Source organism: Mesocricetus auratus, unplaced genomic scaffold (genome assembly GCF_017639785.1).
Source record: "Mesocricetus auratus isolate SY011 unplaced genomic scaffold, BCM_Maur_2.0 Super-Scaffold_4256, whole genome shotgun sequence".
In the NCBI taxonomy this organism is placed as follows: Eukaryota; Metazoa; Chordata; class Mammalia; order Rodentia; family Cricetidae; genus Mesocricetus; species Mesocricetus auratus.
In genome coordinates, this window is record NW_024429182.1 from 50,642,794 (window position 1) to 50,665,860 (window position 23,067).

Sequence of the window (23,067 nt, forward strand, 5' to 3'; positions counted from 1 at the left end):
AGATTTATTAATGGGGGAGGGGCGGGGCAAGAGCAATGGCTCAGCAGAACACTGTTTTTCCAGGATTCCAGTTTGATTCTCAGCACCCACATGATGGCTCAAAACCATCTATAACTCCAGTTCTGGAGGACCAGACACCCTCTTCTGGCCTCTGCAGGCAATGTACATACATGGTGCATAGACATATAATGTTGCCAAAACACCCATACACATTAAATAAAAAATAAACTCTGAGGAAAAAAGATGGAGAGATGGCTCAGCAGCTGGGCATACTTTTTGCCCTTGCAGAGGACCCAGGTTCAGTTCTCAGCATTCACACGGAGCTTACAACAATCAGTAACTCCGGTTCCAGCGGATCCAGCACACTTTTCTAAGCTCTGCAGGTACCAGGTACACATGGTGAACAAACATATATGCAGAGAAAACACTCCTATATATAGAATAAATCTTTAAAAAAAAAGTTAAGTATCCATTTTTAGTTTATGCGTATGTGTGTGGCTGCATGTACATATGTGTACTATGTTCATATGCCAATACCCAGTGAGGACAAAGAGGCAGCAGATCCCCTGAAACTGCAGTTACAGTTAGTTGTGAACTATTTGATGAGGGTGCTAGGAACAGAACCCAAGAACACTTTTTAAAACTATTTATTCTTCTTAAATTAATTCAATAAAAAATGAAAACTGTATTCCATATTTACTAAGACTATTTTTAAAAGGCAAGTTGCCCTAGTAACTCAACAAGTATATATTCTCTAAAGACTTCCTCCAAACAATGAACTTCTATCCCCACGTGTGGGATTTAAAGGTACCAGAACCTAGATGTGAACCTCTGCCCCATTGCTTTTAGTTGAAAATATTGAGTGAGTTGCTTAACTTTCCTTGTTTTCACTGGCTTCCTCATGTTGAGATAAAAGAAATGATGTAACTTCATGGAATTACTGTGAACTTAGTTTGAAAGCACTTTGCACAACACTAGGAATCCAATTGGACTGCAAAGCTGGCAGCTACTATTAGCAGTTTTTAGGGAAAAATTAAGAGGCTCTGATCAGCCTATAAACAAACTGCTTGAAGAGTGTAAACTGTGGATTAGCCACTAGGTGACTCAAGGTCTCCAAGAATAAGAAACAAAATAAGTTAATGGTACCCAAGTATCCTCTTATTCTCCAACCAACCAACTACTCAGCACTTCCTGACCTTAACCCATGACCCAGCATCACATTTGCTACACGCACAAATAAGTTTAAACAGTAAATTGGCCGTGTATCATGGTACTTTTTTCTGAGGAAGATAATTTTACTTGAAAAATACTGGCTGTCTTAGCTTTTCAGTCTTCCTTTATTTAGCACTTTAATCTCTTGTAAAATGGGAATTCTAATATGTCTCTTAGAAAGATCTCTGAAGAACAGTATCTCATTTTCAGTAGGTGAAACAGGCAAAATACTTCTGATAATCACAGTAAATCAGGAGAAAATCTGAACTAAACTAATACTATTCTTTCTATAAGACCGCATTCATTCTCATAAGCATCCATTTGACTCATAGTTGACACATACTCCTCATTATTGAATTCCTAAGATCAAATCATATATACAGTAAGAATGTCTATAACACACCTTTCAATTTCCCATCAAAGTCAGGGCTTGTGGCCACCAGGAGCCCTGGATGTGGTAAGAGAAAACAGGTAACATCCGAGAAACACGAGTGAATATGATTTCGAACATTCTGAATTTCTTCATGTTGATGTTCCTTCACCTGCCAAGGAAAACCAACAGTTTACCAGCCAAAGACAATTTGGTATTCTTCACTAAGCAGTCACTAGCATACGGACAAAGGAAAGAAGACTTCCTGACTGACAGATCAGAGTGACCAATGGGAAAAGCCAGAACCCAAGAAGAAGCAGTAAATGCATGAGTGTGCACTTGGCTCCCATAACAAGTGCTAAAGACTTGGTTTTAAAGGGTATTGCACAACACAAAAGAACAGAAGGAGCCGGGCATTGGTGGCCCACGCCTTTAATCCCAGCACTCTGGAGGCAGAGGTAGGCGGATCTCTGGGAGTTCGAGGCCGGGCTGGACCGACAGCCTCCAAAACAATACAGAAAAACCCTGTCTCGTTAAAAAAAAAAAAAAGAAAAAGAAAAAGATTGCTCAGTAGGTAAAGGTACTTGCCACCAAGTCTGCTGACCTAAGTTTGATCCCTGAGACCCACATGGTAAAAAGAGAACTCCCACAAATTGTCCTGACCTTCACGTGAGAACTGTAGTGCTTTCCTCTCTCTTCATCAGACATACAAATAAATAAATGTAATTTTAAAATTTTTAAACAAAAAAGTATACTGATTCATACTAATATTTATAAACATTTATAGATATCAAAAGTATATTTCAATAATATACTTTAAAAACACAAGAGTCAAAAAAGCAGATGAGAAAGTTATTACTTTTAGATAATTATTCAGAATAATTACCTGTAAGCGCTTATCCAAAAATGCCATTCCCCCTTGCAGTCCATAGCTGTATTCATATGGGAAACTCCAGTCTCGAACCAAAAACATCAGTGTCTATTGTAAGCAGAACAGAATTATACCACAGTATAAGTGCATATTCAAGATTAATTATAGTTATTACTGTAATACTTTGTTAACCTTTTCAAAGGGAGCAAGGTACTGAAGGAGATCAGCCTGAGCAACATAATGAGTCAGGCTCAAAAAACAAACAAACAAACCCTATAGCTCACAGATCATATTAAAAACGGGCAGCTCTGCTGAACTGTGAACTAAACAAAGATATAAATGGCATTCATAGTGCTTTACCTGGAAGGGTTTTTGGAAAATTTCATCCATTGCCAGACGCCCATATTCTGTAAAGAGCTTTAAAAAAGAAGAGTCAGTGGCTTGAAATTACTTTAAAATAGTTTCATGATATTGTTTTGCAAAATTATTTGAGAGTGGTAAGATGGTTCTGTGGTTAAAGAGCACTTGTTCTTCCAGAGGAGCTGGGTTTGATTCCTAGTACCCACATAGAGGCTCACAACAATTTGTAACTCCAGTTCCAGGGGATACAACACTCTTCTGGCCTTCATGGACACTGGGCACATTCATACATGCAGGCAAAACACTCACACATAAAATAAATTTTAAAAGTTTAAATATTCATTTGTCTGACCCTTTAATTACCATCAGCACTCAGACCAATGTACAGGGACATTCCCGTTTTTTGCACTGTTATCTCCAACAACAAAAATCCCAGTGGTTTAGTAAATATCTACACTAGTCAAATAACTGAATGAATCCACTCATATTAGGTTAATTGCATACATTTACCTGCTTCTTCATGAAGTCACAGTTAAGTATAATAAAATGAAGTTTAAATATCAAATTTGCAGGACAAAGAGGACATGAAATAATATGACAGTACAAAGAACATGTCACAAACACTATGAACAAAAAGAATAGAGAGTAACTGTCCAGTTCTGGTATTTTAAAATAGAAGGTAGCAAAAAGACCCAAAAAGTGAAAATTTTCTCTCAGCAGAATTTTTTTTTTTTTGGTTTTTCGAGACAGGGTTTCCCTGTGTAGCTTTGGAGGCTGTCCTGGAACTCGCTCTGTAGACCAGGCTGGCCTTGAACTCACAGAGATCCGCCTGCCTCTGCCTCCCAAGTGCTGCGCCCGGCTTCTCAGCAGAATCCTTAACTGCCGAGAAATGAAAAGGCTGAGTTCCTTGCAGGAGGAACAAGGGAATGGAACTGACAACTTAAAAAAGTTTGGAGGTCTGCCCCTAGATCCCTACCCTCTACCAGAGAAATACAAGAGTAGTGTATGTGGTCTAAATAACAACAAAAATCTAGCCTTGGGGCTGAGAAAAATCATTCAGTGGGTAAAAGCTTTAGGTGTGCAAGCTTGAGAACTACACAAAAAACCAGATTCAGTAGTTTGCATTAATAATCCCAGAACTCCTACAGCAAGATGGGATGGAAGGTCAGGACAAACACCCAAAGCTAAGAGGCCAACTAGCCTAAGACACACAGCTGTAAAAACAAGACAGGCTCTGCCTCAACAAAGTGGAAAGTGAATACTGACTCCCAAATTAAACCCCACGTGTGTAACATAGCATGCAAATACACATACATACTTTTGAACACTGAACCTAAGGTTATACACATAAGCAATTGTTTTATCTCTTAGCTACCTCTCCAGCCTTCCCCATTTAAAACATTCATTTTGTGTTCTTTCACGCAGGTCAAAGGACAACTTTGTAGAATAGGTTCTCCACTGCCACCCTGTGGGATCCAGGGATTGAACTTGGGTTATCAGGCCCAAGCATGTCTACCTAGTGAACCATCTCACTGATCCATCCCCCACACTTTATTGTCAGCAATTGTGCAAAAATATACCATCCAGTTTGCAGAGTATTTGTGACCACTATGCCTCTTCATTCATGTCTCTCTCACAGACTGGACTATAAAACCTGTGAAGATCGCCAGCTGGTGGGTGGCGCACGCCTTTAATCCCAGAATTTGGAAGGCAGAGGCAGGTGGATCTCTCTGAGTTGGAGGCTAGCCTGATCTACAGAATTAGTTCCGGGACAGTCATGGATACACAGAGAAATCCTGTCTCAACCTGTGAGGGTAAGAATTGTCATGTGGTGGTGCATGCCTTTAATCCTAGCAGAGGCAAGAGGATTTCTGAGTTCTTGAGGTCAGCCAGGACTACATAGAGACCCTGGGGTGGGGGTGTAGGATGACGGTATCTATCACAACCATTGATATATCTGTAACATTTGGCTTCTTTTCATTCAAGATAAGACTTTTGAAAAACTGTGAAAGAGGAGTCGAAAAGGCATCAAAGGGCTGGAGAGATGGCTCAACTGTTCTTACTCACAATGCTCTCACAGTTCAGTTCCCTGCAAGTCAAGTCAGGTGGCTCACAAGCACTTCTAACTACACCTCAGCAATAGATAAAGCCTGTCGTGGTAGAGCATACCTGTAATCACAGCACTTGGGAGACAGAGGCAGGAAAATCAGAAGTCCAAGACCAGCCTGTCTCAAGGGAAGGAAGACAGAGAAAGAGAAACAAGTGCACAGAGTGGAGGATTACTACAACCTTATAGCTCTTATAGCTCTAAAATTTCTATTTTCAATGCTTCATTCAGTTTCTCCCAAAGTCCTCTCTCTCTCCCTCTCTCCCTCCCCCCCTTTTTCTCACATCCCTCCTCCTCTCTGGGATCCTTCCATTCTCAGACAGCTCCTCCTTCTGTTTTCATGTCTACATTCCACATAGGATAGAAAACACTTGATATTTTATCTTTTAGACACTACTCCCATTACCCTTTTTTATTACCTGTAGCTGTTGAAGATCATCTTCCTGAATGTTCTGGGACAAATTGTAAATCTAGAAAACAAAATCCAGATTGATAGCACTCTGGCTTACTTCAAACACATCCCAAATAAGCTTCGAACACTGAATGGAGCTTTGTACAACTGAAGATTTGAATTTAAGCATATGAGGGAGGGGAGAGAAGAGGGAGAGAGAGAGATAAGTATTACTAGTCTTTTGAGAAAAATAAGAATATAGGGCTAAAATCCAAAAATTCCTTCTTTATAGTATAAAACAGTTTAAGAGGTTTGAGATTTTTCTTGGAATATTTTGTATATAATTATATAAGTAGAAAAAACTCATTCTGGGGCTGGAGAGATGACTCAGAGGTTAAGAGCACTGACTGCTCTTACAGAGGACCTGAGTTCAATTCCCAGCAACCACGTGGTGGCTCACAACCATCTGTAATGAGATCTGGTGCCCTCTTCTGGCCTGTAGGCAGAACCCTGTATACATAATAAATAAAAGTCTTTAAAAAAAAAACTTAGTTTAAAAAAAAAAAAGAAAAAAAAAAAAGGGCTGGAGAGATGGCTCAGAGGTTAAGAGCACTGGCTGATCTTCCAGAGGTCCTGAGTTCAATTCCCAGCAACCACATGATGGCTCACAACCATTCGTAATGAGATCTGGTGCCCTCTTCTGACCTGCAGGGATACATGTAGACATAATACTATATACATAATAAATAAAAATTTAAAAAAAAAAAAGAAAAAACTCATTCTGAGCTTAACAGTTTAAATATGCATGTAGCTTGTGCTGGTTACATTTTTTAAAACAACTTGACATAATCTTTAAGTCACCTGGGAAATCAGAAACCTCCACAGAATAATTTCCTCACTCAAGACTGTCCTGTGGCCAGAGATTTTCTTTCTTTTTGGGATTTATCTTTTTTTATTTGCATAATATTTTGCCTATATGCACAGGTACATGCACCACATGCATGCCCTGGAACTGGAGGTACAGACAGTTGTGAGCTGCCTAGCAGGTGCTGGGAATTGAACCTAGGTGTTCTAGAGAACTAGCCAGTGCTCTTAACTGCTGAGCCAGGAAGAGATTTTATTTTCTTCATCTGTGACTGATGTGGGAGGATCCAGCCCACAGTAGGTGGCACCATCCCTTGGCAGGTGGGCCTGAATTTTTATTTTATATTATATAGCTAAGCATGAGCAGGAAAAAGTCTGTAAACAGCATTCCTCTATGGCTCCTGTCTCCAGATCTCCAGATTCCTGCCTTGAGTTCCTGCCCTGACTTCCCTCAATGATGGACCAGGACCTAAAAGTGTAAGCCTTTAAATAAAGCTTTTCTTCCCCAAGTTGATTTTAATCAGTGGTTTATCACAGCCACAGAAGAGCAAACTAGAACAGTCTAAAAAGAACACTCATAAACAACCACAAGAATTTTGCTAATAGAAAAATGACTGACAGACTGGAGAGCTCAGTGTAGAATAGTTTCCAGGCACTATCAAGATCCTAGGTTTAATCCCAGAGGAGGAAGAAAAGGGGGAAGATGGGAAAAGGAAGGGGAGCAAAGAAGGGGATCTTACCTGAACAGAACTAGTCATGGTGCTTAAAGCAAAGATGGTAGCACAATCTTTCACAGTTGATTGGCTGTCAAATGCCCCCTGGGTATCCATCAGAACAACTGCAACCTAAAAAAGGAAAGGAAAGACAAAAAAGGTTAAAATAAAGAGAGGGAGAATGCAAAAAATAAAAAGTACACAGCTGGACCTGGTATCCTATAATCTCAGCACTTGAAAAGCTGAGGGAAAAGGATAGTGATATGTTCAAGAAAGTCTGGACTACATAAGGAGTTAGAGGCCAGTATGGGCTATAGAATGAGACCCTGTCTCAAAAAAACAAAAAAAAGATAAAATTATCTCACCAATGGAAAATGTCAATGTCATACCCAGCCATTTCTCACTATTCACCAGGCATTTCATGTTTTAATGTTAATTTTTAAATTAAATTCTAAAATGTTTACTTAATTGGGAATGTAAACTGGAATAGCCACTATGGAAATCAGTGGCTTAAAAATTAAAAAAAAAACGGGGTGGTGGTGGCACATGCCTTTAATCCCAGCACTCGTGAGGCAGTGGTACATGTAAACAAAGGAACTTTATCAGCCATAAAGAAAAACGCAATTCCCAAGAAGACAGGTAAGAATAAAAAGTAGTATATTAAGAAAGCTGACTCAGGCTCAGAAAGTCAAACACATTTTCTTTCATATGAAGATACCAGCTTCTAATTTTTTTTATATGCCTTATTTATGTGAGTGAATGTGTAGAGGCCAAAAAGAGAAAAGAGAGGCTTTAAGAAAGAGTTGGTGGTGAACACCTTTCTTTAATCCCAGCACTCCAGAGGTAGAAGCAGACAGATCTGTTGTGAATGTGAGGCCAGCCTAGTCTGTAGAGTTCCAGGACAGCCAAGGCTGTTACACAGAGAAACCCAGTCACAAAAAAAAAAGAGAGAGAGAGACATAAAGATGGGGTTAGTAAAAGACACATGATGGAAGGGGAAATGGGGCTGAAAATTTTTAAATGCGAATGGGAACAAAACAGAGGCGCTGAGGGGTCAACCAAAACTAGGTATATATGAAAAAAAATCTTAAGGAAACCCGATACTTTATAAGATAGTTTACAAAGATAAGCCAGAGACTGGAGAGATGGTTCAGTGGTTAAGAAAATTTGCTACTCTTCCAGAGGACCAGTGTTCAATTCCTAGCACCCACATTTGTAATTCCAGTTCCAGAGGACCCAATGCCCTCTTCTAGCCTTCATAGATACCAGTTACGTATGTGGTGCACACATACACTTAGACAAAATACCCATACACATAAAACAGTTTTGTACACATTTGTATTTTGTACACTTTGATTTGAATAGATATTACTCCAAAGAAGTACAATGGCAGCCGGGTGTTGGTGGCACACGCCTTTAATGCCAGCACTTTAATCCCAGCACTCGGGAGGCAGAGGCAGGAGGATCTCTGTGAGTTTGAGACCAGCCTGGTCTACAAGAGCTAGTTCCAGGACAGTCTCCAAAGCCACAGAGAAACCCTATCTGAAAAAAAAAAAGTACAATGGCTCTGAAGTACCTGAAAATGTTCAATGCCATTAGTCACTAGTAAAATACAAATGAATTATAATACATATATATAATATAAAACCACAATAATTTACCACTTCACACCTACTAAGCTGGCTATTACACATACACACACACACACACACACACACACACACACGCCACGCGCACAGAACTGGAGAGGAGACCGCTCTGTCAGTAAGGCACTTTATAAAATGAATTTGTATTCCCCAGAACCCACATGAAAATCCTGTACTTCATGGTATGCGCTTGTAGTCCCAACACTGGAGAGGAAGAAACAAGAGGACCCCTGCAGCTCCCTAGCCAATAGTCTGGCCTAATTGGTAAACTCCAGACCAATGAAACACTGTCTCAGAAGAGATAAATAACATTCCTAAGGATGAAACTAAAGTCTGAGGCTCTCCTATGGTCTCAACACATACATGTACACCAACACACAAACATATATGCACCAACATAGGAATACACACACACACAAGGTCTCCAGACAAAGGGCTATTCAGAAGTGTACACAAGGCCATCAAATAAGTTAATATACATAAAAAGAACAAATAAGCCAAGCATATTGGAGCACACCTGTAATCCCAGGATTCAGGAGGCTAAGGTATCAAATTGGAGGCCAGCTTTTGATTTTAAATCTGATCTCACGCAAAAGAAAGAAAAACAGTATCAGGAACTGGAAAGATGTAGAAACTAGAGCTTCCTGCATTCCTAGTTATACACATAGGTTAGTAGAGCTCTCTTTAGAAGGTATCAGGCATCTTTTTTAAAGTTAGTCACAGGTTGGAGTAATACAGTGGTTAGGAGCACTGGCTGCTCTTCCAAAGGACCTTAGTTTGACTCCAAGCATCCACATACAGGGTTCACAACTACCCAAAACCCCAGTTCTGGCTTCTGTAGGCACTGCATGCACATGGTATAAAGAAATACATGCAGGCATAACTAACCCATACACATAAAAAAATAATAATAAAGTTAGTTACAGAATTGCCATGTGACACAGAAACGCACACAGCATTTTCCCCAAGCTCTTTTGCTGAGGACTTGGTCCTCAGCTGCTGAATCTCATATTAAGAGGTGACTGCATTGTGAGGGCATTCACCTCATTAATGGTGACCCACTGATGAGTTCATATTGAATGAGTAAGTAGGGACTCAGGACACAACTCTGAGGCATATGTTTGCCCTGGCCCAGCCTGTCTGTCTCCAGCTTCCTGTCCACTACAAAGTAAGCTGCTTTGCTCCATCACCTGCTTCCTGACATGTTCAGGTCCACAGCAATAAACGGCTGATGACTGGAAATTCTGAAGCTGTGACAGAAATAAATCTTTTCTCCCTGAAGTTGTGTATCTCAGGTATTTGTCACAGACACAAAAAGCAAACATATAGATATATACAAGAGAACTTCAATCTTACAAAATTTGTACATAGATGTTTAAGGCAGGTAGTATTTTTATAAGTTTTTTTAGATGTGTTTATTATTTATGTATATGACTATTTTGTTTGCATGTATATCTGTGCGCCACATGTGTTGTGTCCACTGAGGTTGCAAGAGGGTACTGGATACCCTGGGACTGGAATTACAGATGGCTGTGAGACACTATGTGGGGGTTGGGAATCAATCCTAGGTTCTCTGAAAGAGCAGCAACAAATGCCCTTGAGTCACTGAGTCAACTCTCCAGCTCTGGGTTTTGTTTATTTTGAGGGAAGAGGTTAGTTTAGACAGGATCTCACATTGCAGCCCAAGCTACCCTGAAACTCATGCCTCAGCCTCCCAAGTACTAGTATTACAGGCATGCACAGGCAGCATTATTTATAATATACAAAAGATAAAAGCAGCCCAAACATTCACAACTGATGAATAAAAAAGGTATGGTATTTTCATACAATGTAATACTGTTCGGCCATGAAAGGGAGTAAAGAACTATTGAATGCTGTAAGAAAATTAAGATGAATGGAGAGGGCAGACCCAAAAAGCATATAATTTAACTTGTATCATATGCTCAGAAAAGACAGCTCCATGGAGATGCTAGAGATGTAACCAAGAGCTTAGAACACTTGCCTGGCATACACATAGCACTAGGTTCACTCCTAACAGCTCAATCAATAGTAAATTAGTAGAGGCAAGGGCCTGGAAGAAGATGGAAATGAAGAATGACTGCTAATGATACAGAGGCTTCTGAGTAATGAAATGATCTGGAGTCAGATGGTGATGATACCTCTTCAGCTGTATGTATATGCTAAAAACCACTGAATCAGGATGAGTTCTGAATCAGCATGATAGCCCAACTTAACAAAAGTTCACTGTCACACATATCTGCCAATTAGAAAACTGAGACTATAGAGGAAACAAGGGGATATGTTGGAAGCTCTCTGAAGAGCAGAAGCTACATGTGTACTCAACACTGAGAGAAATGGTCTCACAGCACACACTAGCACAGTAAAACTTCCAAACCACTTTTCTGTTGTTTGTGAAACAGTGTCCCGCACTTTATAGCCCAGGCTGATCCCAAATGTGTGCCAATCTTCCTACTTCAGCTTCTTGAGTGTAGGGATTACAGGTATAAGTCAGCATGCCAAGCTCCTTTATGTACATTTTAAGAAGCCCAAACTGGCCAGGCAGTGGTGGTGGCGTACGCCTTTAATCCCAGCACTAGGGAGGCAGAGGCAGGTGGATCTCTGTGAGCTCAAGGCCAGTCTGGTCTACAGAGTGAGTTCCAGGACAGCCTCCAAAACAATACAGAGAAATCCTGTCTCAGGACAAAAAAAAAAAGGAGCTAGACAATACATTGTAGAATTTACTGTCAAAAAACTCAACAGAAAAGCAATTACATTAGGACATAGAAGTTACCATGGACATAGAAGGATCAAAATTATTTTTTGCTAGAGCCAAGCATGGTAGTATGCACCTATGATCCCAGCACATAGGTGGCTGAGGCAGAGCTCTCAGGATTCAAGGCCAGCCTGTGGTACCTAGTGAGTTCCAGACCCACCTGACAAACTTATCAAGAAAAATCCTATCATGAAAAAAATAAATGTAACTTCTCATTTGGTTATTCTAACATCTCAGTCTTTTCCTTTCTTTTATTTTTTAACATCCTTACCTTTTTCCCACCTGGCTTCTCCACAGTGAAAACTTCATTCCAAATCTGAATCCCAGTGGTTTCTGGGTCAGAGCCTCCTCGCCATGAAAATCCTGTCAGTGGTTCTTCTGGGTCACCCAACCAATTTGAATGACCACCTTCTTTCTACAAGAGAAATAAGATGTTCTATTACATCTTTGGTTTTGCTTTCTGAGACACTGGGGGTAAAATACAGGGTTTTTACACACATCTGGCAAGCACTTTATTATCATACTACATACCCAGATCTCTCACCAAATCTTAAGTAATGAACTTATTTTGCTCATTTTCTACTTTGAAATAAACTAGTTCTTCCTTACCTGAGAATATAAGTATCGTAGCATAAAGTCCAGAATGAAGGATTTGCCCTTTCGAAAGGCACCAGCCACTGATACTACTACCACATCAAGATCTCGGATGTGATCCTGCAGAAGGATGCTGGCCAAGGCTCTCTCTTCTAGCTCAAAGGAATGTTGCTCTTTGTGAACCAAAACAACCTGCACTGGACCAGGTTTTCCACTCTCCATGGTATCACCTATGCTCATTTAGAGATAAAAAAAAAATAAGTTTTACACATATACCATGAAGAGAACAAAAGCTTTAACAAGGCACATATATGATAACCATAAGAGAGTATGTGAGGGTACTAATAGAACTCCATTAACACTAAGAACATTTGTTAATTAAAAGACCCCAGGGATCTGCAAAATGACTCAGCAGGTAATGGTGCTTGCTGCCAAGTCACACAACCTGAGTTCAATCCCCAAGACCCACATGCTTAAAGAAGAGATCTGATTCTCACATGCGGGATATGCCTGTGTGCTACACACACACACACACACACACACACACACACACACACACACACACACACACACACAAATACAGTATTTCTTTAATTAAAAGGCCCCAGCCCCAGTAGCTCTTTCTGCTGTTTCTGTGAGGCAGATCTCTGTCTATCTCTCTCTTCTCTCTCCCCTCTCTTACTCCCTTTTCTTTCCCCCGATAAACAAACTTCCTACATTAAAAAAAAAAGCCCCAGTAACAGCAGAAACTGCAGAGACTCATCAGTGATCAGAGCTGAAAATAAAGGGCTGTTGAACATTCAGCCATGAGAATCTGAATCACCTCCTCTGCCAGGGAAGACAAGACAGAAAGAATGTTAAGAGCCAGAAGACAGCAGTGTGAGGTGGAAGAGTCCTCTCAGTGCATGGCACCACACCTGCACTCAGTCTTGCAGAAATTGTAGTTACCAGCACAAGACTGGATCTATCAGCCCAGTGGTGGTGGTGCATGCCTTTACTTCTCCCATTTGGGAGGCAGAGGCAGGCAGATCTGAGTTTGAGACCAGCCTGGTCTATAGAGCAAGTTCCAAGACAGTTTCCAAAGCTACAGAGAAACCCTGACTGGAAAAACAAAACAAAACAAAGAAAAGAAAAGACATGCTATGTATTATGAAAATGCTATCATGAAACCAAATATTACATATAATGAACATGTGCTAATGTTACATGTAGAGATCACAGGACAACTTTCAGAACTGTTCTTTCCGCCTTCTACCATGGAATCCAAGAATTCAATATAGGTTGTCGACTTACATGGGAAGTGTTTTTATCAGACGAACTATCTCACTGATCCCAAAACTATTTTTTAAAAAGATGTAAAGAGCCTGCAATGGCCTGATTTCGATACAGAAGGAGAGAAGACTCCTGTCAAGTTGTTCTCTGACCCCCATATGCACGCCATGGAATACATGTAGCCACACACATACACTCTACACAAATAAATGTAATAAAATATATGTAAATAACAAAAAGATAGCCCTTAATCCCAGCACTCGGGAGGCAGAGGCAGGCGGATCTTTGTGAGTTCGAGGCCAGCCTGGTCTACAGAGTGAGTTCCAGGAACAGCCTCCAAAACAATACAGAGAAATTCTGTCTCAAAAAACAAAACAAAACAAAACAAACAAACAAACAAAAAGATATCAATAAAAAGGACATGTGTTAGTGAAGTGACACATGTCTTTAATCCCAGCACTCAGGAAGTAGAGGCAGCCGGATGTCAGTGAGTTCAAGGTCAGCCTGGTCTACACAGTGAGTTCCAGGACAGCCAGGACAAAGAAACCCTGTCTCGAAAAAACAAAACCAATAAAAACAGGAGCTGGAGTTATGACTCAGCTGTTTAAGAGCCCTTGTTGCTCTTCCAGAGGATCCAGATTCAATTCCCAGCACCCACATGGCATCTCATAACTATCTGTGACTCCTGTCTGCAGAGAATTCAGCACTCTGTTCTGATCTCTGTGGGTGTCAGACACGCACATAGAGCACATACATACATGCAAGTAAAACACCCATACACACACTTAAAAAAAAAAGGCTATGGAGATGACTTAGAGGTTGAAGTGCTTGAGGACCGAAATTCAGATCCCAGAACCCAGGGTCCAACCTCAGAAGGCAGATTCCCCAGAATATTGCTGCACTTTGGGTTTAAGAGACCCTGGCTCAACAAATAAGGTGGAAGAGTTTAATGAGGATAATTCCTTATGTCAACCTTGGGCTCCAAATGTACCCACACACATACACACATGCAAACACACACATACACACATGCAAACACACACACACACACACACACACACACACAAATGGGATAGGGGATTTTTTAAGCCTGGAATCCATTCTGTACCTCAAGATGGCCTAAAACTCAAGATTCCCCTGCCTCAGCTCAAATACTGTGATTACAGGCATGCACCACTACTCCTATCCTAGATTAACTATTGACACTGCAGCAGATAAATCTAAGAGCCAAAGGTCTTCAAGTGTCTCACAGGAAAGAACTAATGAGAAAAATCTGGGCTGAGTGAGGATGTAGCTCACTAGCAAAGCATTTCTCCACTGCATGTGAGTCCCTGGGTTTCTTTCCCAGCACTTTTATAAAATAAAAAATCTGGGAAGTTGATTCTTAAGAAAAAAATCAGGGTTAAAGAAATGTATGGGACTGAAAGATGTCTATGAAACAAAGCCAAACTGTGGCAGAGATGGTATTCCCTCAACCAACAAGAATTTATGGAAAGAAGCTGTGTCTGTAGAGACTGACTGAATGATTAGACTCCAGTGATGGGACTGGAGAGATGACTCAGTGGTTAAGAGAACAGACTGCTCTTACTAGAAGACCAGGGTTCAATTCCCCAGTACCCACATGGCAGCTCACAACTGTAATTCTAAAATCTGTTACCCTCACATAGGCATACATGCAGGCAAAACACCAATACACAAACAAACAAAAAAAAAAAAAACTTCTTAAACATATGGAGAGGTTCAAATGTTGCAGATCCAGAGGCTAATCACCTTATCTCTGGGCTAGCTTTAGCTCCCAGAACAGCTATTTCTGGCACATATCTCTGTCAACTAGTACTCTGTGATTAACAGATAAAAACCTTTTAGAATCTATTAACAACTTAACAGACCACTAGTTTCCACCAACCTAAAAGCTAAAGAACGTCATGAGACAACCTAAAGAAAAGTTTCCCCTTGCTGGGCGTTGGTGGCGCATGCTTCTAATCCCAGCACTCGGGAGGCAGAGGCAGGTGGATCTCTGTGAATTCAAGACCAGCCTGGACTACAAGAGCTAGTTCCAGGACAGCCTCCAAAGCCACAGAGAAACCCTGTCTCAAAAAACCAAACCCCCCCCCAAAAAAAAGAAAGAAAGAAAAGCTTCCCCTATCTTGCTATAACCACCTTACTGTTGTATCCACCAATGTATTTCAAACTTGTCTTGATTTTTTTCACTTGGTAAGTTAAAACTACAAAACTTCATGAAACTGTTTCCATGTTCTTAAGATTTAGGATAGCCTAAATCTATATCCCCAGGCCAAAGTCACTCAAATATGGCTCCAGAACAAAATTATTTCGTATTTCCCTTTAAGGTGAAAGCTGAGTTTTTGTGGCAATACCTCAAAACTCTCTAATTCTCCCTCTTGCTATACAACTGTGTGCGTGTGTGGTGTTTTTGTTTTGTTTTGAATTTTTTGTCATACAAAGTAATGGATTTCATTATGGCATTTGCATACTAAGTACTTATGCATCCCAACAACTACCATCTTGGGGTGTTCAGTGTTGGCTCTTGCAAAATGATTATCCCAGCTGGCTTATTGACTGTTAACACTGCTTTGTGGAGGTGTGAGGAAGAGTCACAAGACCCTTACCTGAGTAATATCTAGCCACCATCTACCACCTACTGTTTGGGCAAGTTTTGTGACAAGCTAAAAGAAAAGAGGAAGAAGCCTCAACTGAGAAAATGTTTAAGATCAGGCTGTAGGGCATTTTCTTAGTGATTCATGGGAGAAGACCCAGCCCATTGTGGAGACACAGTGGGGCTGGTAGTCCTGTCTTCTATAGGAAAACGCCCTGAGCAAGGTTCTGTAAGAAAGCACAGGGTACTCCTCCATGGCTACTGCATCAGCTCTGCCTCCAGGTTCTTGCCTGCCTGAGTTCTTGTCCTGACTTCCTCTGATGATGAACCTCCCAAGTTGCTTTGGTTATGGTGTTTCATTCAGAAACAGTAATGTGGGGCTAGAGAGATGGCTCAGCAGAAGTGCAATGGCTGCTCTTCCAAAGGACCTGGGTTCAATTCCCAGAACCCACATGACGACTCACAACTGTCTATAAAACTCACAACTGTCTATAACTCCTGTTCCAGGGGTACTACACCCTCACATATACATATAGGCAAAATACCAATTTATATAAATAATAAATTATATAAAAAAACAAATGGTAACCCTAAGACATCTATGTATGCAATTCTGCCTTATTTACACTATCACTCTAGGTAAAGGCTCTCCAGTTGTGACCATTGGAAGGAGGAGCACTCACACCCCTGTAGGAAATCCCTTACCTATGTTCTATAGCGATGCCAAATAAACTTATTGGCTATCCAGGGTATATTTTGACAGAATTGGGCCTTGGTTTGTGCTTGGGTTATTAGGAGAAGCAGTAGACAGGTTATTTATGGGATGGAATTTTAACAACATGTCATTATTGTCTAGTTCATGCCCCTCCTGTTGGGATAAAGCTTGATTGGGCCTTGCTTCGGGGACCATGGCAGATTCCATGGCAAGCAAGGCAGGGGACAAACACCCCAGGCAGACAGAGCTTAAGTAAGAAGTTTTATTATTAAGGGGAGGGAGGGGGAAGGAAAGAGAAGAGGGAAAGAGACACAGAGACAGAGCAAGGACAGAAGAGAAGAGGGAGACGGGGAACCGCAGGGAAGAGGCTTGGAAAGGAAGAGCAGAAAGAAAGCTGCAAGAGAACGTAAGTGGGTGGGGCCTGTCTTTTAGAGGGGTCCTTTGCACCTTTGTGCAGACTACACAATCCTGGAACCCTGGGCTGACCAGGGTACTGCCGAGTCCATTCTGACAGGTGACAGGAGCAGGCAGCATAATATATGAATCCTTATACCTCCCCTATGTAAGTTTTTATCAGGGCATTAAGCACCCAAAAGAATCACATTTCCAGACCAACTCCTCTGTGATCATGTGACACGGGAAAGTTTTGATCAGTAGACTGACTGAAAACAAAAAAACAAAAACAAAAACAAGCAACTTCTAGATTAAGCATTTTCCCCCTTCTGACTAGATAGAGAAATGGAAGTGAGTCACTGAGGGCCAGGCACAAGAGGACAACACCCTAGAACACTGGCACAACAAGAAGGCAGGGCCTGAGCTTCATGCAGAAGTACCCTACCAGTTCACTTTTATGGGAAAGAAAGATGCCTATCTTGTTTAAATCAGTAACATAGCAACTTTTAAATACAACCAAATCAAGTGACCAATACAAGACTCTCCCAAGACTTTATTACTAAGTCTATGCATTGGAATTTCCAACTTCATCTATTCTTCTATTATAGCTTCAACAATGAGAATAACACATAGCAAACACACAGTAATTCTCAAATGGGTGGGTGGTATGCAGTATAACAATCTAAAGCTATGATCCTAAGAATGCTGGTGGCATAAAAGAGAAGTACAGGCTACAGGCAAGATGGAATAATCCAATGACAAAAATAATCCAAGTCCTCATCAGGAATATAAGCAGTCATTAACATTCACTTGGCTAAAAGAGACCTTGCTCACTAACAGTGTCTCTTAATTCGGGGCATACAAAAGGAAAACATGCCAGATGTTGGTGGCGCACACCTTTAATCCCAGCACTCAGGAGGCAGAGGCAGGCGGATCTCTGAGTTCGAGGCTCACCCCACCCTCTAAGTACTTAGTTTCATTATTTATGTGTGTATATGTATGGGTGTATGTGTGCTTACACTGGTGCCTAGGTTCGGTGTACACATGAGAGGAAAACATATAAGGCTTAGTTCTCTCCACCATGTAGGACCCAAGGACTATTCTCAGAATAACAGGCTTACAGCAAGCGCTTTTACCTGGGAGCTATCTCACCTGCCCTCCATGGCTTTATATAGTATGACAAAATTAATAAAAATAGGCTTTAACATCAATCAAGACAGGGCAAGGCATGAATTTTGGCTTGTCTATTCCAAAACATTAGGTTCTAAGAGGGCAGGAATTTTTGTATTTTGTTCAATGCTATGTCCACCAAGTTCCCAGAACATTGCCCATAAACAGCAGCCAACATAAAATTGGGGCATAGCCAGGCGGAGCTGTTGCATGCCTTTAATCCCAGCACTTGGGAGGCAAAAGCAGCAGGTGAATATCTTTGAATTAGAGGCCAGCCTGGTCTACAAAGCAAGTTCCAGGAGAGCTAGGGCTGTTACACAGAGAAACCCTGGGGGGGGGGGGGGGGGGGGTTGGCATAAACAAAGCCAATATAACCCTAGATTTATATGACCACTTCAGTTTCCATTTATAAACCTGACCTAGCTGCAAGAAGGAGTATCAGCTGAACTGTTGATTCAAACCCAACTAGGCTACAGTATCAGTTCAAGTCTAGGATGGCCTATATAGTGAAATGTGTTTTAAAAAAAAAAATCTGCTGGGCAGTGGTTGTGCACACCTTAATCCCAGCACTCAGAAGCAAAGACAGGTGGATCTCTGTGAGTTCTAGGCCAGCCTGTTCCACAGAGTCCAGGACAGCCAGGACTACACATATCAACCCTAAAGAAAAAAATATCTAAAAGCTAAAACATAGCACCTGACAAGACAACATAAGGTACTCAATAAACAGTTTTCCTTCCCACATTCCTGTTTTCACTGAGATGTGTACATTTTATTACTCCAGTCATTACAATGTTATCATACTAAAATTAGGAGTTATCAGGTGAGGGGTGGTGGCACATGCCTGCAAATTCCAACACTCAAAAGGCAGAGGCAAGAGAATCAAGTATGTTAGGCTAGCTTCAGAAACATCAGGAAGCCGGGCGTTGGTGGCGCACGCCTTTAATCCCAGCACTCGGGAGGCAGAGGCAGGCGGACAGCCTCCAAAGCCACAGAGAAACCCTGTCTCGAAAAAACAAAAAAAAAAAAAAAAAAGAAAAAAAAGAAAAAGAAAAAGAAACATCGGAAAGACAAAAAAGCCTCACAAAGAGACCGGGAGTTATAACCTGGTAATCCTAGAACCAGGGAGGACTTCAAAGTTTGAGGCAAACCTAGACTACATAAAGAGCCTATCTCATCCTCCTCTCTTGCAGGGGGGGAGGAAGACAACTTAAAACCTTTATTCAAGACACATCCTAGCATCCTTTCAGGCCCTCTGGCATCTCCTTGCAGAAGTTCTTTTCTTTCCTCATCCTCAGTGGCTGGATTGACATCAATACTCTTCTGTAATCTCTTGTAGTTCTTACTCTCTCAATGAGTTTTTCTGGGAGAGACAGAGGGTCTCAAAATCAGAATACAGGCAAGGCTGATCTTGAACTCCTATCCCTCTACCTCCACCTCCCAAGTGCTAGGTTATAGGCAAAAGCCACCACAGCCAGCTCAGTGAGCTCTTTATTGTATAATTTCCACTCTATGCTCAATTTTTAAATTGAGCGACATGTACAAAAGCCTAGGTATAGGGTCACTAGATGGTCCACACATACTAGCAAAAGGGATATGTGAAAGCCCTGACCTGAAGAGTCAGGAGACAAGTCCTTACTTATTCCAGTTCTGCCACTCAGCCTGTGTGATCTGGCCAGTTGGCCTTCAGTCTCCGTTCAAAACTCCCCTGTGGTAATTTTACAAGTCTATACTTAGTATTTCAAAATGCTTCCTCTCAATTACTCCATCTCTCCCAAGTCCTCTGCATTTTTCCTGCTTTATCTCCCTATATGTAATATATTATCAAGTCTTATCATCAATTCTCCCTTCTAAAACTGAAGTTTCTGCTTTAACAAAGGTTATTTGAGGGTATTTTTACTTGAGCTTTTTGTTTTTACAAGGCCTTGTCCAGGCTCACTTCAAACTCTCAATCTTCCTCCTTCAGCCTCTAGAGTGCTGGAGTTACAGTTCTGGGATTAAAGGCAAAGGTTGTCACTCTAATGAGGCAGTGTGCAAAGAAGGAAAGCCTACCATAGCCATATGGAAGCACTAGAGTTTTGGCCCTGGTTCTGCACTGAATAAACCATTTCATTTTCAGCTTCCATTTAACTACAAAGTCAGGCAGAAATTGTTTAGCTCTAAAATCCAACCACTGTTTTTTGGGCTGGTGTTGGAGAGGGTTGTTTTTTGAGACAGGATCTCATACTTTAGCTCCAACTAGCCTAAAACTCATGGCAATCCTCCTGCCTTAGCCTCCCACATATTGAGATTACAGGCATGAGCCACCACACCTGGCTTACCTCTCAAGAATCTCATATTCCTGGTGATGACATTTCAGGGATAATATCCCCCCTCTCCCTTTACAGAAGCAGTTATTTCCAAAGTACACATCTACACACTCAGACAATAGATAATGCTATAGATTAGAAGCACACAAATGTAGACAACAGATGTGAAACTTTGAAAATATATAAAAATCTGGCCTATCTATAGTTATAGTCATATATCCACAGAAGTAAACTTAAGCCTATGCTTCGAGAAAATAGAAACACTGTTATCAATGTCTGCCTGATTACTGCTACAAATTGCTCATGATAAATGATAACTATCAGTCATCATTTCAGCTTGCTGAAAATCTTGAGTAATAAGAAAGCAGTTTAACAGCTTATGAGGACACTACAACCTTTTCCCTAATTATGTAACTACTGACTTATCCTTTACTTTTAGGACAATACATCTAATTCACACTAACCAAGAGGTTTAATAGGCCTATTCAAACAATCTCTCTAGTAAACCACATTCCATATATTCTCAGCACTAAAATGATAATTACTCACACTGAATAAAAAATGAAGTTAAATGATTAACAGGTAAAACTATTAGGAAAATTTGTAGACGTGGGTATTACAATACTAACACCTTCTAGAATTGCAGACCCTAAAACAAAGCTAGGAGTGGTGGTACTCAACTTTAATCCTAGTACTGGGAACCCTGGTCTACACAGCCCAGGCTGCATAGTAAGACCCTGTCTCAAAATGGAGTAGAGAGAACTGGGAAGTCTAGGGATGTAGCTCAGTATTGTAGTACATGCTTAGGATGAACAAGGCCCTGGATTCAATACCTTAACCAACAAAAAAAAATAATATGACACTAGCCCTAGTGGTACTCACCTTTGAACCCAAATGGATCTGTGAGTTCGAAGCCAGCTTGGTCTACATATGAGTCCTAGGATTAACAGAGGTATATAATAAAGACCTTGTGTCTTAAAACAAACAAACAAACAAAAAAAAAACAGTATGGCATAGTTTAAAAAGCACAGCATAGGTTGGCTACTGATCATGGTTAGCCTTTTCAATCTTACAAAAGAATACATAAAACCTAGTAAGCTCAACTATAAGAATATTATTGGGAGGGCTAGGCTCAGTGGTGGACTGCTTGCCTAACATGTACTGAATTTGATCCCAAGCACCACAAATACACAGAAGATACACACATACAACCAATAAGTTTCTGGTCTGTCTGAAATAGAATATAATGCAGCCCAGGCTGACCTTGGACTTCTAAACCCACTACATCAGCTTCCTGAATATTGGGATCACTGGCACAATTTTATGGGATTCTGGGATCCACACCAGGGCTCCATTCATACTAGTCAAGTATTCTACCAACTGTGGTTCATACCCAGCCCCATAGTAAGTTTAAGTGGTTCTCAAATATTTAAGAATACAATGAAACTGCTTAACTGATAGCAGTTACCATTGCTGCTTCAAAAGAATTTAATTTAATGGACTAATTGAATAAGGTAGCTCAAAATTTGGCAACCCTGGCACTACTGACATTAATAGCCAGATAACCCTCTGTGGGAAGAAAGGATCTTATGAACTATGTGACATTCAGCAGCATCCCTGGTCTGTACCCACTACATAGTAGTAGACACATTCAAAAACTCCTACAGACATTTTTAAAAGACACATGTATGCCAGGCGTTAGTGGTGCACACCTTTAATCCCAGCACTCGGGAGGCAGAAGCAGGCGGATCCCTGTGAGTTCAAGACCAGTCTGGTCTACAAAAGCTAGTTCCAGGACAGCCTCCAAAGCCACAGAGAAACCCTGTCTCGAAAAACCAAAAGGAAAAAGAAAAAGACACATGGACAAAAAAAAAAATCATATTCTGTTAAGAACCACTGAAGAGTTGGAAAGGTGGCTCAGCAGTTAAGACAATTGCTGCTCTTGCAGAAGACATTAGTTTGGCTCCCAGCAGCTCACAACTGTCCATAACTCCATTTCCAGGGTATCTGTTGCTTTCTCCTGACCTCTGCAGGCACCAAGCATGCACATGGTACACATATATACACCTGCAGGCAAATCTTAAAAAGAAAAAAACTTAAAAGAAAAATAAACAAATAAAAATGAAAAAGAACTGCTGGGCTAGAACCATCCTCAGTACTCATCCTCACTGTCCAGAGAACTCTCAAAGGAACTAAAGCTACAGACACATTTTACTGCGCCAACTATATGAGTCATGGTGGAGTTATGACCTGAGTTTTCCAGTCCTCCTCTGAAATAACATATTCTCTAAAGGGCAAAAGCAACACACAAAAAGAGGCATACCGTTTTCATGCCTTGCCTTTGCTGGCAGTCCTTAAAGTTCCCGACTCACAAAGCCAGAAAAAACATAGACAAGGGAAGTATGCTGAGCCTAAAGCCCTCTGCTGACTCTGCTCCTGGATGCAGTTCTTTGCAGTGCTTCTATGTCGCACTTTCGCTTAAGGCAGTAAGTGTGCCAGTGGATACACAGAAAAGATTCTGTGAAACTACTCAAACCCAACTGTACTGGCTGGTTTTGTGTGTCCACTCGACAGAAGCTGGAGTCACCAGAGAGGAAGGAGTCTCAATTGAGGAAATGCTTCCATGAGATCCAGCTGTAAGGTATTTTCTCAATTAGTGATCCATGCGGGGAGGGCACAGCCCATGGTGGGTGCTG

At 41.0% G+C, this 23,067-nt stretch overlaps 1 protein-coding gene across 2 annotated transcripts in view; it reads right to left on the reverse strand.

The window, feature by feature from the left end:
* Atl3 (atlastin GTPase 3) overlaps window positions 1-23,067 on the reverse strand; it is a 41,908-nt gene that overhangs the window by 13,698 nt on the left and 5,143 nt on the right. For both annotated transcript variants that reach the window (XM_040748345.1, XM_005063889.4), the window contains exons 2-8: window positions 11,917-12,131; window positions 11,579-11,722; window positions 6,916-7,020; window positions 5,340-5,390; window positions 2,814-2,870; window positions 2,469-2,561; window positions 1,616-1,754 (exon numbers count right to left, since the gene is read on the reverse strand). In XM_040748345.1, the coding sequence (XP_040604279.1) occupies window positions 1,616-1,754; window positions 2,469-2,561; window positions 2,814-2,870; window positions 5,340-5,390; window positions 6,916-7,020; window positions 11,579-11,722; window positions 11,917-12,131 (804 nt within the window). The remainder of the gene's footprint in view (window positions 1-1,615; window positions 1,755-2,468; window positions 2,562-2,813; window positions 2,871-5,339; window positions 5,391-6,915; window positions 7,021-11,578; window positions 11,723-11,916; window positions 12,132-23,067) is intronic.